This window comes from Lissotriton helveticus, chromosome 11 (assembly GCF_964261635.1).
Source record: "Lissotriton helveticus chromosome 11, aLisHel1.1, whole genome shotgun sequence".
NCBI lineage: Eukaryota > Metazoa > Chordata > Amphibia > Caudata > Salamandridae > Lissotriton > Lissotriton helveticus.
The window spans coordinates 782,182,768-782,197,183 of NC_136072.1; the positions used below are offsets into that span (position 1 = coordinate 782,182,768).

At 43.5% G+C, this 14,416-nt stretch overlaps 1 protein-coding gene across 1 annotated transcript in view; it reads left to right on the forward strand.

Moving 5' to 3' along the window:
* Positions 1 to 14,416, forward strand: part of TIMCC (TIM double twin CX3C motif chaperone) — a 34,211-nt gene that overhangs the window by 13,706 nt on the left and 6,089 nt on the right. Inside the window, exon 2 of the mRNA XM_078666716.1 lies at positions 6,432 to 6,572. Within this exon, the coding sequence (XP_078522842.1) occupies positions 6,432 to 6,572 (141 nt within the window). The remainder of the gene's footprint in view (positions 1 to 6,431; positions 6,573 to 14,416) is intronic.

Consider the following 14,416-nt stretch of genomic DNA (forward strand, 5'->3'; position numbering starts at 1 on the left):
TTGCTTTTCTGTTTTGGGAGAACTCTTTTATTTAAATGTTGCTGTCCACCCATCACTTTCCACCCATCACTGTTTCTTTTATTCTTTTGTTATTCCTTTAGGAGCACTTTTCACTAGCTCTTCCCCTTCACTCCAGCTCTCTGCATTTTTGTTATTTTCTAATGGTTTTCGGGATGAGGAGTGGGGAAGCAGCGTTTGCAATATAAACACCACGCTGCTGGACACTGGATTATTTTTACAACTCTGGGACATGTCCACACACAGGAATTCTGATTCCAATTGATTTCTCATTACTGTTAAAAGGTTTCTTACAGGAGCTGGCTCCAGCAGCTCCTTGGGAAATCCCAGAGCTCTAACGTCAGTTCAGATCAAATTCTCAATTCTTGTTCCCTCTCATGCTTAAATCTCCCTAAGCTTGGCCGGAATTTGATCTATGTTATAAATATAAGAGCCAGCCTACTGTGACAGCACTTTAAGCTAATGGAGCAGTGGGAGCTGGCCTACATTAGTCTCACACATCATTTATTGAACTCGAAACTCCTATGACACTTGCTTTGTAATAGTTTATCCACCTTTCAGGCACAGAGCAGATTCCTTTTAAGTAACCGTTTTGTCAGCATCTGCAGATGCTCAAGACCTGGCAGGTGTACACATATTCTCTGTTTCAGAAATCTAATACATAGATGTATGTATGTATGTAGTTGAGCTTATATAGCGCACAGCTACCCGCAGTGGGTTTCCCGGCGCTTGCTTAGGGAACCCTTCCTGGTATTCCCCTGTGAGATAGCAGGGTATCCACAAGGTGAAAGTCAGGCATCCCGCCGCGAGGGGCCGTTGTGGAGATTAAGCAAGCTATTGCCCAGAGTCGCAGAGTGTGAACCCGTGAGTCGAGGAGGCACCGGGGCGAGAATTATCGAGTCCGTGGAATTATTAGCCCAAGACCCGCCGAGGCGGGGAATTGAACCCTGGTCCAGGACCGATCTCAGCTTCCGGGTCTGCTGCCTCTAACCCCTGAGCCACACTTCTCCACAAATTGCGATTTTCTATGAGAAAATCGCAATTTGAGAATCGCAATTCCAAGGGTGCCAGGGTGTCCAAAGGACACCTGTTGCACCCCTGGAATGTGCCTCTAAGTACATGTGGCGCACATACATGCCCTAAGGGCAGGTCTGTGCGCCACATGGCACTTTGAATTTTTTCAAAAAATGCATTTTGAAAGGAAATCGCAAAATACCATCTACTTGGAGTAGGTGGTATTTTGCGATTCCTTAAGCCAAAATCGCAGTTTAAAATTCACTCCCTACATAGCATTCAAGAAATCGCAAAATTGCGATTACTTAAATGCTTGAGCGAAATAAGGAATCACAATGTTTGCGATTCCTTATTTTGCTAATGTGCACCTACATACCAAAGCACCGTTTGCGATTCGCAAACGCCGAAATTCGCCGAATTTCGGGGTTTGCAAAGCGCAAACGCCTACCTACATATGCCCCATTGTCATTTACAATGCCAATAGCACAAACTCAAGCAATTGCGAGGCCAATTTCCATTGCAAATGCTTGTTATAAATTGGTGTTGGATTTCTTTGGTGTCTTTTTTCAATTTTTTCTTTCAATTGTTTTGATGCTGTTTAAATGCTTTACGCTTGTTTCTTTGCCTTGCGGCTCAGAGCCACAGCTACCCAGGTTTGAGCTGAAGGTTTGACAAGGTTTGTCTTTGCTAGTTACACATGCATCCACAATGTAGCACCTATTTGAAAAAGCAAAAACAATACCCTCCCTCTATCACACCATCACACTAAATAAACCTCTTTTGTGCCACCAGTTGTTCTGTGAAGCACTGATGGGGTGCAGAAAGGGAGAACAGTATCTACTGTCGTGCAGATTATCTTCAGATTAAACTACCGAAGGCACTCTGATCTTGTACTGGCACAGATTCATGGTGTATGGTGTATTTTCTTCAGCGGAGCAAACATCTTGTCTGCTAGTTGCACAAGCAATGTTTTCTGCATTTCCTTTAAAGGTGACTGTAAGAGAACCCCTTCTGATTCATCTATGTTTTAAATGTTGCATCCAGCATAGAGAAAAAATAATTCTCTTTTTCCAGTCCTGCATTTCAAACAATCACCAGTAATAAGTATTATAGAATGTTGTGTTGTTTGGAGATTTCATCAAGGGTTTTGAGATGTATTGTGACATTAGCCCTTTTAAGTACGTTTTTAGATCTTGCCTAGGCAGCGCTTGCGCTGTCTCTTCGAGACGTGCTGTATTCAAGAGATGTTGCCAGTACTGTGCACTAGTTGAACATTTTTTAACAAGGGTAATGGGCTAAAAATCACCCATTCCCACAGACCACTCTTTCAGTCGAAGATTTGTTATCAAAATTCAATTAATTTATTTTAATTACATTCTTTCTTTTTAAAGAAGAGCAAGAAATTTTTGTATGAAAACAACACAATAAAAGATTGTGACGTCAATCAAATACATTCATTTTAAATGACAAAGGGGAGAATATCGGTCTTAATTTTGGGAAAAATTCAGGGAAAGGGTTGGGGCAAAAACTCCCAAAAAGTGAAAACCGAGATTCTACACATTTAACACAAAACACTCAAGGACGTGGAATGACGACAGACAACACAAATTGATCGTGAAAAAGGGACGGGAGAAAGAATTATTTTATATTATGGGCCCTGCAGCACGTTTCTTTAAATTGGCAGGTGAAACCTAATACATTCAATGAAACGATATACTAATTCCTTAGTAATCATAAACCAGACCATCAGTAATTTTTGTCTCGAACAATATTTTCTTAAATGCCTTTCTCTCTTAAATGACAGCTCTCCTGCAACGCTTTTTTTAAAAAATGGAAGCAGCACGCATGCCTCAGCACTAATAATGGCGGCTGCGATATTCTTTTTTTTGTTAATTGTGATTGCTGAAGCGACTGCATGCCTTTTTTCCTGTTTATATACTTTTAATACAATGACGGCACCCACACTTTAGCTTTAAATTTCTTAAGCTAAAGCGCGGATGCTGCGCTTGCTTCAGAAGTAAAGAAATAGAATTTCTTTTTGCATTTTTGTTTTATATTTCTTTTCTTTGAAAGCAATCACGGCACCCACACTTTAGCCTAAGATGTTCAAAGCATAAGCACGGGTGGCACCATTGTAACAAAAGTAAACCAATATAAAAAATAAATAAATCATGCAGCTGCCATTTTTTAAATGTATTTATTTACTTTTGTTACAATCGCAGCACCTGTGCTTTAGCTTTAAACATCTTAAGCTAAAGCATGGGTGCCCCAATGACTTCGAATGTAAAGAAATAGAAAAGGCCATTTCTTTTCTATTTCTTTACTTTTGAAGCAATCGTGGCACCGACGCTTTAGCTTTAGTTGTTTCATGCTAAAGCGTGAGTGCCGCGATCCATTTGCAGTGCAATTGGTCTTGCATTACTGAAAGTTTGAGCTATTGGCTTGCGTTATTATTAGCAACGCCAATAGCTCAAACCTTCAGCAATGCTAGACCTATTACATTGTAAATGCTTGTTAGTATATGTTGATAAGGAAGTAATTTCTGTTTTATAAATAACCTCAATCCGGACTTTACTTCATCCTATTTACTGTGATCCATTGTTGTTCTGTGTACTCTTTTCATTCCCCTCCCTCACAATCAAAAATTAGCTAGCATTCGCGCCAAGAATTTTCAATTCTATTAAAGACACGGAGGCGAGGATTATGCTTCCCTTTCTTATATTTGCCACTCACAGCAGCCAATGAAAAAGTTTTGTATGCAAATAAAACTACATTTCCCATGATGCTTGTGCATACATCACATCCTGTATAGCCCCATAAGAGCTGCTGTACCCTGTGTCTCCTCCTCTTTCTTTGCTGCTCACGCAGACAGTTAAGTGCTCCGAACATTTTGCTGTGAATTATGTCTTAATTGACTGTTGGATTATCTTTCATGATATTACCAGTATGTTTGCACTCATATCGCGCTATGTTAAATGTTTGAGGCTTGTGGCAAGAAGATGCTTTTGATACTAGGAGTATTTATTTGTCGGCTTAGCCAGAATTGCCGTACTTCTCTGGAGTCAGCGCCCGCGGGCGCCATTGATTGTTTTTTCTGCTTAATGGGACGGAGCGGCTCCCGCTGGGAGCGGCGTACTGAGTGAAAGCTTTGCTTGATTACCGGTGCGGCCTCTCCGGCCAAGTTCCACGTCCCCCGATGGTCTGCGGGCATGGTCGAGTTTTTCTCGCGGGGAGCGGCATACGGGTGTGGCGCCCTGTCCCGCAGCAGAGTCTCCACGTGGTGTGCTCGGTTGGCCCGTTCGGGTGCAGCTTCAGTCCCTGCTGGCCACGGTATGCCGCCGGCGTCATGGCTCGCTTAAGCAACAGGCAGGCGCGTCGCCTTGATTGGCTCCTTCTGGGACTGAGAGCACGGTGGTGTTACGTTGCACTTTTATTTCAGACAGGAGGCTGGTATTTAAGATGTTTAACTTTGCGGGGGCCTTATCAGGCTTACTTATTCTCCCGCTGATATTCACATGCCGCGCTGCCCTCGGTAGCCTCGCTCCCCATTTCAGGGTCTTCAGACCTCATCAGCTTCGCGACTATTGGTTCATTAAGCTTGGCTTAACGGTTACGTGAGAAGACTGGCGTCCCAAAGGTACCCGGTTCGATACTGGCTAGGCGCCATTATTTCAGAGGAACTGTAAACACTTTAAGTGGCCTCGGGGCAGGGCTGTTGCCTCTTCTCCTGTGGTACAGGGTTCGATCCCAGGTTCTCCAGACCATGTTTTTTCCGATTATCAAATGGTGATGAATATTTATAATTTATGTATTCGTGTTCTGCCTACATTTAAGTTTAATACTCTCCTGGTGTATGTTTTTATTAGTTATACTGGAGTGCATTAGTGCGCTTGGTAACGTTTTGGTTTCACCCAACGAAGCAACTTACACATCGCTCCTGCGGGAGTGGAGAGGTCGCTCTGCTTATGCCGGCGAAATTGATCCTCATGGAAGGCCTGGCCTCGGCCGCAAACTGAACCAAACGCTCCCTCTGGAGCTGAAATGCGGCGATAGCCTTGCGCCATGATGGAATGGGTAACTGGTTTGTGTCTAGAATTTTTGCTCCTAGATTAGGTTCCAACGATGCTGTTTCCACAATGCACAAGTTTCCTGTCACTTCCATAGGGTTGTTTGAATTATTGCCCGGTCTCGCGCTTTCTCCGCCAAAGGCTTTCCCTAGTAGCCGAGTGCGGTTATGGAGTCATAACGCTCCGGTGTGCGTAACCCACTTGGGCACAATTTTGGGCTTAATTTTGGGCACATTGGCCTACGCACGTCGCAGGCGTCCCCTGTTTGTTTTGTTTGAGGTCTCAGTGCCTCCTGCTTTACCTGAGCAGATTTCCTGGTAGCCTCCAGGCTTAACAATAGGCTGGCCCTCGGAGTGCGCACACGCTCCTTGTATTTTACTAAGACTCCGACGCCCTTTGGGCTGGTATAATGACTACAGCTTTCCTGAGGAGCTGATACATTATTCATTTCTCTGTTTTAGTGTGCACAGGGTTGGCTCCCCCTTGACTCCTCCGTTGCGCTGTGCTTTGCACTACCATATATATTGTATACGGATGTCCCTTGAGGATGATATTGGAATATAGATATATATATATATATATATATATATATATATATATATATATATATATTGGAGGATGACAACTATCGATAGGAGCGCAAGAGCCTCCTGAACTAATTATGTTGACACCCAGGTTCTTCCCGTTCCTGTGTGATCAACAGGGCCTCGTGTATGACGTTACCTAACTCAGGGTGACAGGGCTTGATTGACGCCCATTTCGTTCTGCTACCACAATTCCTTAAGCATGAGTTTGTTTTTTGTTTTTTGTCTATTTACTTATTATTTTTTCCATCGTTTTTCCGCAGCTTCTGGCATATAGCGTTCAGGAGAGAGTCTGGTTATCTCCTTCCCTACAATGGCAGTTGTTCCGGTGGCGGTTCTAATGGTTGATGCGAGGTATAGGTTATCCCAAGCCCTCAGCTCACAATTGGTTGTGTAGAAGATTTGACCACTGCCTATAGATGAAAAACTGTAAACTGGCAGTCATTGCTTCCCTTATGACCAGTTACTTGACCTTGTGCTCGTCATCATCTGCTCAGTTAATAAACTCTGCTTGCTGAGCTTTAGGAATATGTACCTTTCATTTTATTAGTGTCCTTCTCTATAAATCTGTAAAGCCATACTTGCCCATCCTGTGGAAAACTGAACACACCCACAACTTGTGATGGCAAATCTAAACTTAAAGAGCCCTCTTTGTATTAAAATGTCACTTTACTCTAAAAGTCATGTTTTTTGCATTTCAATCATATTTCAATTAATGAGAATCACATTATTTAATTGTTTATCACAGGGGAAGATGTTCCGTTGCAGTGCTGAGTGCTGTGAGATTCAAGGCGCATCGATGCAGCAGGTTCATCAGTGTATAGAACGATGCCATACACCAATGGGCCATGCACAATCTACTGTCACCGGCGAATTAGAAAGATTTCAGGTGTGTTTAAAAAAGTGTTCACCGAGATAGTACTGGATAAGGATAACGATCCAGATAATTTGCTTCTTCACCAATAGATTGCTTGTTTTTGATACTCAGCAATTACAGCACGCTCACACAACTGCTCACTGCCCTCCACCAATTCCATTCTGCCTCTTGGATGTGTAATAGGGTTTATAGGGCACTACTTAGTCCCACACCCCAGTAGAGGATTTGTAGAAGAAAAGGGTGCCAGAGACCTACAGCTGGAGCTATGCATTACTTGGAGCCAGACAGCAGAGAGAGCCGAGACATACAGAGTGACAGGCAAGGTTAGGGCATTTGGGCGGGGCAGAATTTCTGCCACCACCAGTAGGGCTCAGCACGACTGGTAGAAGGCCTTTGGTGCCAGACACTGGCAGGTTAAGTCGGTTGGGCAACGGTGACAAACACCAGCCAATAAAAGAAACCCACAGGAGGAGTGACTTAGAAGGGCATCGTGACAAACACATATTTGCTTTTCTGCCATAGTGTAAACACAGCTTGCCCCTCACTTACCTTATGTCACTATTCCTGTTCTGAAATGTGTTCCACTGTTCTGTCCAACTTCCTTGCTGCCCATAGAAGATTAAGACTCTTGTGGAGGAGGGTGGGGGGACACGACAAGAAGGGGATGCAGTGTATTGTAGCAGAATCACAACAGTATCCACATAGAACCAGGTGTGATGTACATACTATAACTATAATGTTGAGTTTGCCGTAATGTTGCCATCACAGAGTAGCGCTACAATAACATCCACACACCTTCTTCCAAAACTTCACTACTAGTAGTCTGTCACCGGATTCATATATCCGGCAAAGGACAATTAATTGTTCAAAAAACATTCTAGCAAATGCTCTTTCCTTTTTTTCATTACTGGGAAAAGTCTGTTTTTAAATTCTCAGGATTCTCTGCATCAGTTATCGTATATGCTGAGAGAGAGTTTGGTTTGAACAAGATAATACAATCTCACTGCGTGGAATTTGTGAGAAAATGCCTTTTTTGCATGGTCACCCCCCTTTTCTTGCTTAATTGCATTGCTGGTTTTCAGGATTTCCACACAGGGGGCACTGCAGTGCGATGCCCAATGTTTGTACTGTGACCTCTATAACATGTGGAAATTGGTTAATCCCTGATTGGTGTATTGAACTTTCCTATATGACCATATTATATGGTGTAGCTACTGCACCAGTGCCATGGAAAGTTAAATATTACCTGTGGACTGCAGCAAATATTGACCATCCACTAATGTGACAAGGAAAACATGGCTTTAGACCTACCATTATATACTGACTTCTTCAGTTTAAAACTGCAATGCAACCTGTTAAAATTACCATTTCTGATAGGTAAAAAAATATGTTTTATGACCATTAGGTAAGGTGCATGGTATTTAAAAGTGGAACATGTCAGAAATTAATGTTCCCACTACAGTGACAAGGCCCTAAAAGCTACATTTCCCGTGGCAGGTCTAACTCTCCTATATAAAAACTCAGAGTACAGTTTAATAAACGAATACTGCTAACTTTGGGAAAATGAGCAGTTGAAAAAATAAACCACTATTTTTAATAGTTATTTAAAAAAAACATCCAATGGTGAAGTCAGATTTATATTAAATTTTTAATAAATATTATGCAAAAGTAACTCCTAGAAACCTTCCTGCGGAGGCTGGAGAGATGACTACCTTCTGCTTGCCCTTAGTCTGTGCCGGGGCGCGCAGCTGTGGTAGCGGGAGCTGAGGCCTCCAACAGTCCAAATATAACGAAACCTACCAGGAGGCGCCCTGCACCTTAATACCAACGCTTTTAGCCTGCCTCTGTCAACCATTGCCCTCAGAGTTATAGACTAAATCTAAACCTCCAGGATTCACTCAATGATTGATTGAACAACAGTGCAAACACAAAATCATTAATTGATTAATGGTGGCTAGGGACTCTGCCTTCTGTGGCTGATCTTATACCACCAGATCTGCTGCCCTTGCCGCACTTCACCGGTGCATCTCCCCGGTATTGGCTCTGCACCCAGCAGTCATTCTGGATTGGGCTCAGCAGCCGGGAGAAAGGTCCTATCTTTTCAGGCTCGAAACTGGGGTGGGGAGAGGGGCTGGTGCTTTTGATGTCTCTCACATACCGATGAGCCACTCTTCTGCTAACCTGCTGGCTGTCCCGATGCAGCCTAACATGTCTGTGTTCTGTTGACTCCTTAACCCCTGCTCTGTCATACTCCCGATGGGACAGTATAATTGGGGATACCTCTCATTACATGTCAACTCCCTCACGTTCTCACTCCACTGGGGTTCAAGAAACAATCTGAGACTAATGATTAATACTTCTGGGAGAAGAAAAGAAGAAAAAAACAAGCGAAGGAAACTGAACACTAGAAATCACTGTTGTCATTGAGGGTCACAGAGTAGCTGTTCTTTGCTAATGATAAAAGTGCCCTTCCTCATCTATCTGTGCTCTCCACACCCTACATTGATAGATGCTACTTCTGAGTATCACATCAAGATTAGGAGCCCACTGCCAAGTCAGTGTCCTACCGCACTACCGTCATGGAAAGATACTCCCCCCAGCTCATACTGCAATAAATTTCCACAAAACCTCTTCAAACGTGCCGCCAAACCTTCAAATACAAAATCCTCAAAGAACATCCAGAGACAATAATAACAGACATCTTCTGCAGTTCAACACATGGAGGCAAATGGAAAGAGAACTTCCTGCAACACCTTCACATAACTAATGCTACCAACGTCACTTATGGCTCTAAACTCAAAATGTCCCCATCTCAGAACTTTACCAGAGAGCTGTCTATAACCATTTACAGAAATGGGAACATGCTAATCCAAGCCTCTGAACAGAACCTATCCAATTTTGATCGCCACATCACGTGGAGTGGTGTGGCTCACTGGTTAGAGGCGGCAGACCCGGAAGCAGAGAACGGCCCGGGACCAGGGTTCAATTCCCGACGCGGCAGGGTCGTGGACCAGGGTCAGCGGACTCGATAATTCTCGCCTCGGTGCCTACTCTAACCAGGGATCACACTCGGCAACTCTGGGCATTAGCTTGCCTCATCTCTACAACGGCCCCCGACATTCGCCGGGGATGCCTGGTTTCACCTTGGAGATACCCATTAGGGACCATCTCGCAGGGATAGCCAGGACGGGTTCCCCAGCGGTCAACAGCGCCACGACGCCTCAGGGCAGCAGTGCGCTTTACAAGACACATACATTTACATTTGCTTTATCCGCCTCCATGTCATACACACCTGCCTCCACCCTCTCTCAGAGAACTCCCCCATGCACACCCTCCTCTCCTTCCAGAATTACTCTCCTCTTCTCCAGGGCACACCTCCACTGCCCAGCTGGTTTTATCTATCACACCTGTATCCCCTCAGTCCTCAAACTATAGTAGCTGGATACTTCCTTAACTTCCACCCCAGACTCGAATGAGCTCCATCATATTCCACTCCCTACCACAGACCCAACTGCCTCTTAACTGATCCCTTAAATTGCCTGTCTAGAACAAAAAAATCTATACACTATACTGTATGCAATAGCATCACTACACAAGGACGCAAAGATTAGTCACATCCTACCCCAACCTCATACTTCTATGGCAAACACTAATCCTGCCACAAACATTCACTCTCCCCTCCCTATCCTCTAGACAAACTATCCCCTACATGCATCACCACCTCAAACCTGGATCCACCAAAACTGGAATGTCGCAGAGGAAACTGAAATGCTGAGCAACACATATTAAAATGCCCCTAGCCAACTTTGCCACCACAAGATCGCGGTCATCCTTGGCATCTGTACATCACCCGCCCTCCCCAACTAACCTCCATCTAAACCATCCAGGTCCAATACCATCACCCTTGCTTTGCTGCATGCTACTAAGTTAGCAGCCAGGCATGCCACTGACCTAGTTGAAACCGCGCTACGACACAAAATTGACGTTTGCTTTCTAACCGAAACCTGGCTGAATGACCACTCATCCCGCATCGATCTCACCCCACCGGGCTTCTCAATAATTTGTTGTGACTGCAATTATCACATTGGTGGTGGATTAACCATCATACACAAAAAAGAGCTTTGCTCAACTCCCTTCAACAATACCAAATACCCTCCTTTGAATATTTATGAGCTCAGCTCGCGTCTAAAGGCCCCAACCCCATCACAAAGTTCAGGTCATCTATCATGCTCCAGGTGAAAAACCACAATTCTTGGAAGACTTAACAGACCTAATAATACAAAACTCCCCTAAAAGGCAGCACAGACATCATACTAGGAGACCTAACCTGAATATTGCCGAAGACTCAATAGTACAGGTCCTGTCCACTGTCCTGGAAGCGAACGATCACTGCAATACACAAACCCACGATTAAGGCTTTACCCTTGACGCAGTCATCTCTAAGCACAACACCTTATCCCTCCACTCTATTCTACTTACTGACTGGACTGACAACACCTAATTCTTTTTGATCTCAATGCCATCCAACCTAAGGCCCACCCCAAACCATCCGTCCCACGCACTGGGCGAGGAACATACATCGAATCACCCACGCAGATTTAGAGATGGAAAAGCCAGCCAAAAGAGACCCCTTTGAAGCTCTAACAGTCTACTCCTGATTCCGCCAAATTTTAGGAAGAAACATCTCATACCTCCTCCTTCTCCAGGAATGCTCAGATACTCTGGAACTCTCAGCCTCAGGAGCTGCGTGACATTCATTCACTTCCTCACTTCAGGAAGAACCTCAAACTTCTTCTCAATAAATACTTAAACCCTAAACCATCTGTCTGGCCTGATGCCCTGACCACACACCCTTCAAATAATGCTGAGCATCACTACCCAGGGGGCGGGGGAAGGAGGAAGCTGCATATTATCCTCACCTTCACTAGAACTTATCAGAACTATATCGTCCACATATCCTACTGTCTAGATTATACTTCTCGTATATACTTCCGTTTATGTATTTTTATTTACTCCTTGTGTATTTCATGTAATTGCTGCTATGATAACTCTGTAAGCGCTCTGATACATTCTGGTCTGGTTCGCTCTATCGTCTCTATACACTACGGTATATTGTATACTACTTTTATTTACTGTTACCATGTATTATTACTTACTCTATATGTAACTTGAATAATTGCTGCTGTGCTAACGCTATAAAGCGCTCTGATACCTTTGGATCAAGTTTGCGCTATACAAAACTCGATAAATAAATAACTTAAATACATGCCTGAGCTTCCAGAAAGCCAATTCTTAACATTAGCCTTCCTCTGCATTCAATGAGGTGTAAACAAGGTGTGAAATACCCTCTGCGAGCGACACAATATGTTGACCTGCAGTGCAGGGATGACTCCTGAGCTCTGCAGAATTGTCCATTTATGGGCTGTGGGCATCCTGCTGACCCAACAGTGTCATATCATGCTTAACTGGTCCGTTTGAACCACATGTAACACTGAGGTACACTTGAAAGAAAGAAAACAGCATGCCAGGTTAATTTCTGTGTATCCCCTGTTTAGGTTCTGTCGGTCCCTGCCTTTGTCCTACCAGGCTTCTTTCTCCTAGTTTGATGTGGGTACGGGACCTGCTTCAAACTGGATTTTAGTGTTAGATGTGAGAAAACAGTGATTGGCATAGTGCACTACTCTACACACCCACTACCCTCAGAGCCCAAGTTTAGTGTGGCCAAAGACTTTAGCCATCTTGAAAATACCCTGGGTTGTGGGATTTTGCACCTATTTGCAGTAAGGCAGATAGAATCTCTTGAAAAGTGGATAGGGTTGCCCCTGGGAACGTTTACCCGATTGCTTATGGAGTGCCCAAATATCATCCCAACTTACTAGGTAGTGCCAGACATAATTACGGCACAGCAAGGGAACACTTTATGGACCTGCAGAAGAACAGAAATGGTCTTTACCTGCTGTCTGTGACCTGGGCGGCGCCCTGAAGGTCTGGACTGCTCTGTCTGGTACCAAAGACAAAGAAGTGGACCCCAAGGGTCAGTTGGCTGACCTGGGTAGCTCCATGGACACAACAAGCTTCAATGGGACTTTTTCCTAAAGTCCCTAACTGACCAGTGGCAACTATACTTGGAATGGACATTGCTGTTGGCCTTTGCCTGATACCCTTAGAGTCTCTAAATTCCTTCCCCTTAGGTCCCAGGGGCCACAGATGTGTACTCCTGTGGTTGCTCGGTCAGCAGATAAAGTTTGGAAACATTAAAGACATTTTGCTCCAGAGCTCCCTGCCACAACTTTGTATTCAACCTGCAGTTCCACAGCGTCATATTGAACTTCATATTTGTTCTGTACGGAGAGTTATGCACCCCTAAAAAAAAATGACAAAGTCCCTTTCTGCGTTGACTTAGGTTTTTCGCCCAAAAACTGAAAAGCTCCAGAGCATTAGTGGCACCTACCTGCTTCTTGTACCTGACCTGCGGGTTCCACTGCAATGGCTACAGCTTCAGCTTCTACCTACGAGGGGAGGATTTTCAACTCAAAAACGTGACTAAGTTCCTTTAAATACTTTTCAGCTTGAACCAGTCCACTTGTCGCACCTAGGTTCCAGTCTACCGCGGCCATTGACTTCTATTGACACTTTACGTTGTTTGGCACTATTTTCACTTACATTTGTAAACATTCATATCTCCAGTTCCTCTTACTGGAATTTTGTTTTGTTTTTTGCGGTCATTTATTCATTAAATGTAACTCAAATCCTCTAAATTGGAGTCAGATTTTTATTGTTTGGGGTATCTTTACTTTTTAACTGTTTTGGTACTTCTGAATGCTTTACACATTTTTATTAAGTTAAGCCTGTCTACTTTGTGCCACAGCTACCAGGGGTTGAACTTTGGTTCAAATTACTGAACCCTTTGACTGGAGCTAACAAGCGAGTGCCATTATTACTTGTGGTGGGCACCTGCCCACCCCTACTCATAAACCATCTTCTCAAAGATGTCATGAATAAGCCTTAATAATAACAAACAATAGTGGTTATATAAACTTGCTCAAAGGAACCTTGTTAAACAAAATTAATTCACGTGTATTGAGAACCCCGGCCACCACATATTTTTAGCTGGTGTCCTTGGTTCTCAAGAACTTTAGAAATCACTGTAATCACTGGAACAGAGGGACATACCAGGTAAAAGGGGGTGGAAGGTTTGTCCAGAGTTACCCATTAAGCTTTGATTCCTGTTCAAACAAGATCCTCAGTCAGGAAAGGTAAACATAAAAGGTGAGTGTGGTAAAAGTGCACTAACTCTGATCTGAATTGTGATGAAACCGGAAGTTTTTACACAAATATTTTTACCATAATTATTGGGCTGAGGTCGTTCATAGAGGTATTCTTAGTCTATTTTAGAATTATTTTCCCACATAGTGCTATTAATGTTGGTCACGTTTGCTGAGATTCCTTTTATTTTATTTTGTTACAAACCTGGCATGCCTTTTTGTTTTTCCAAAATAACTGTTGTATATAGAGAGTGTAATGGTGCTAAAGCACTATTCATGCATAATTTACACACACTTACTGAAACCAAACTGTTACTACTTCAATGTTGTTAGGTAGACCTTTCATGTTGGAAAATGTTTAGTGGCTAACTGGTGTGGGCAATTTTACTATTCACATATCACAGGTAATGTTTGAAAGAGACTGATAAAATACATTTTACAGTCCCTAATGTCCACATTACAAGTAGATGAGTAATAATAATGTATTTGTTTTGTAGAGCAAACCGGTTGTCTTGGGCAATGTTAGACTTGGCATCTTTTGGCGTGTTTCCCCTGAGTTTTTGCTTTCTGACCTCCCGGTGTTGACCTTTT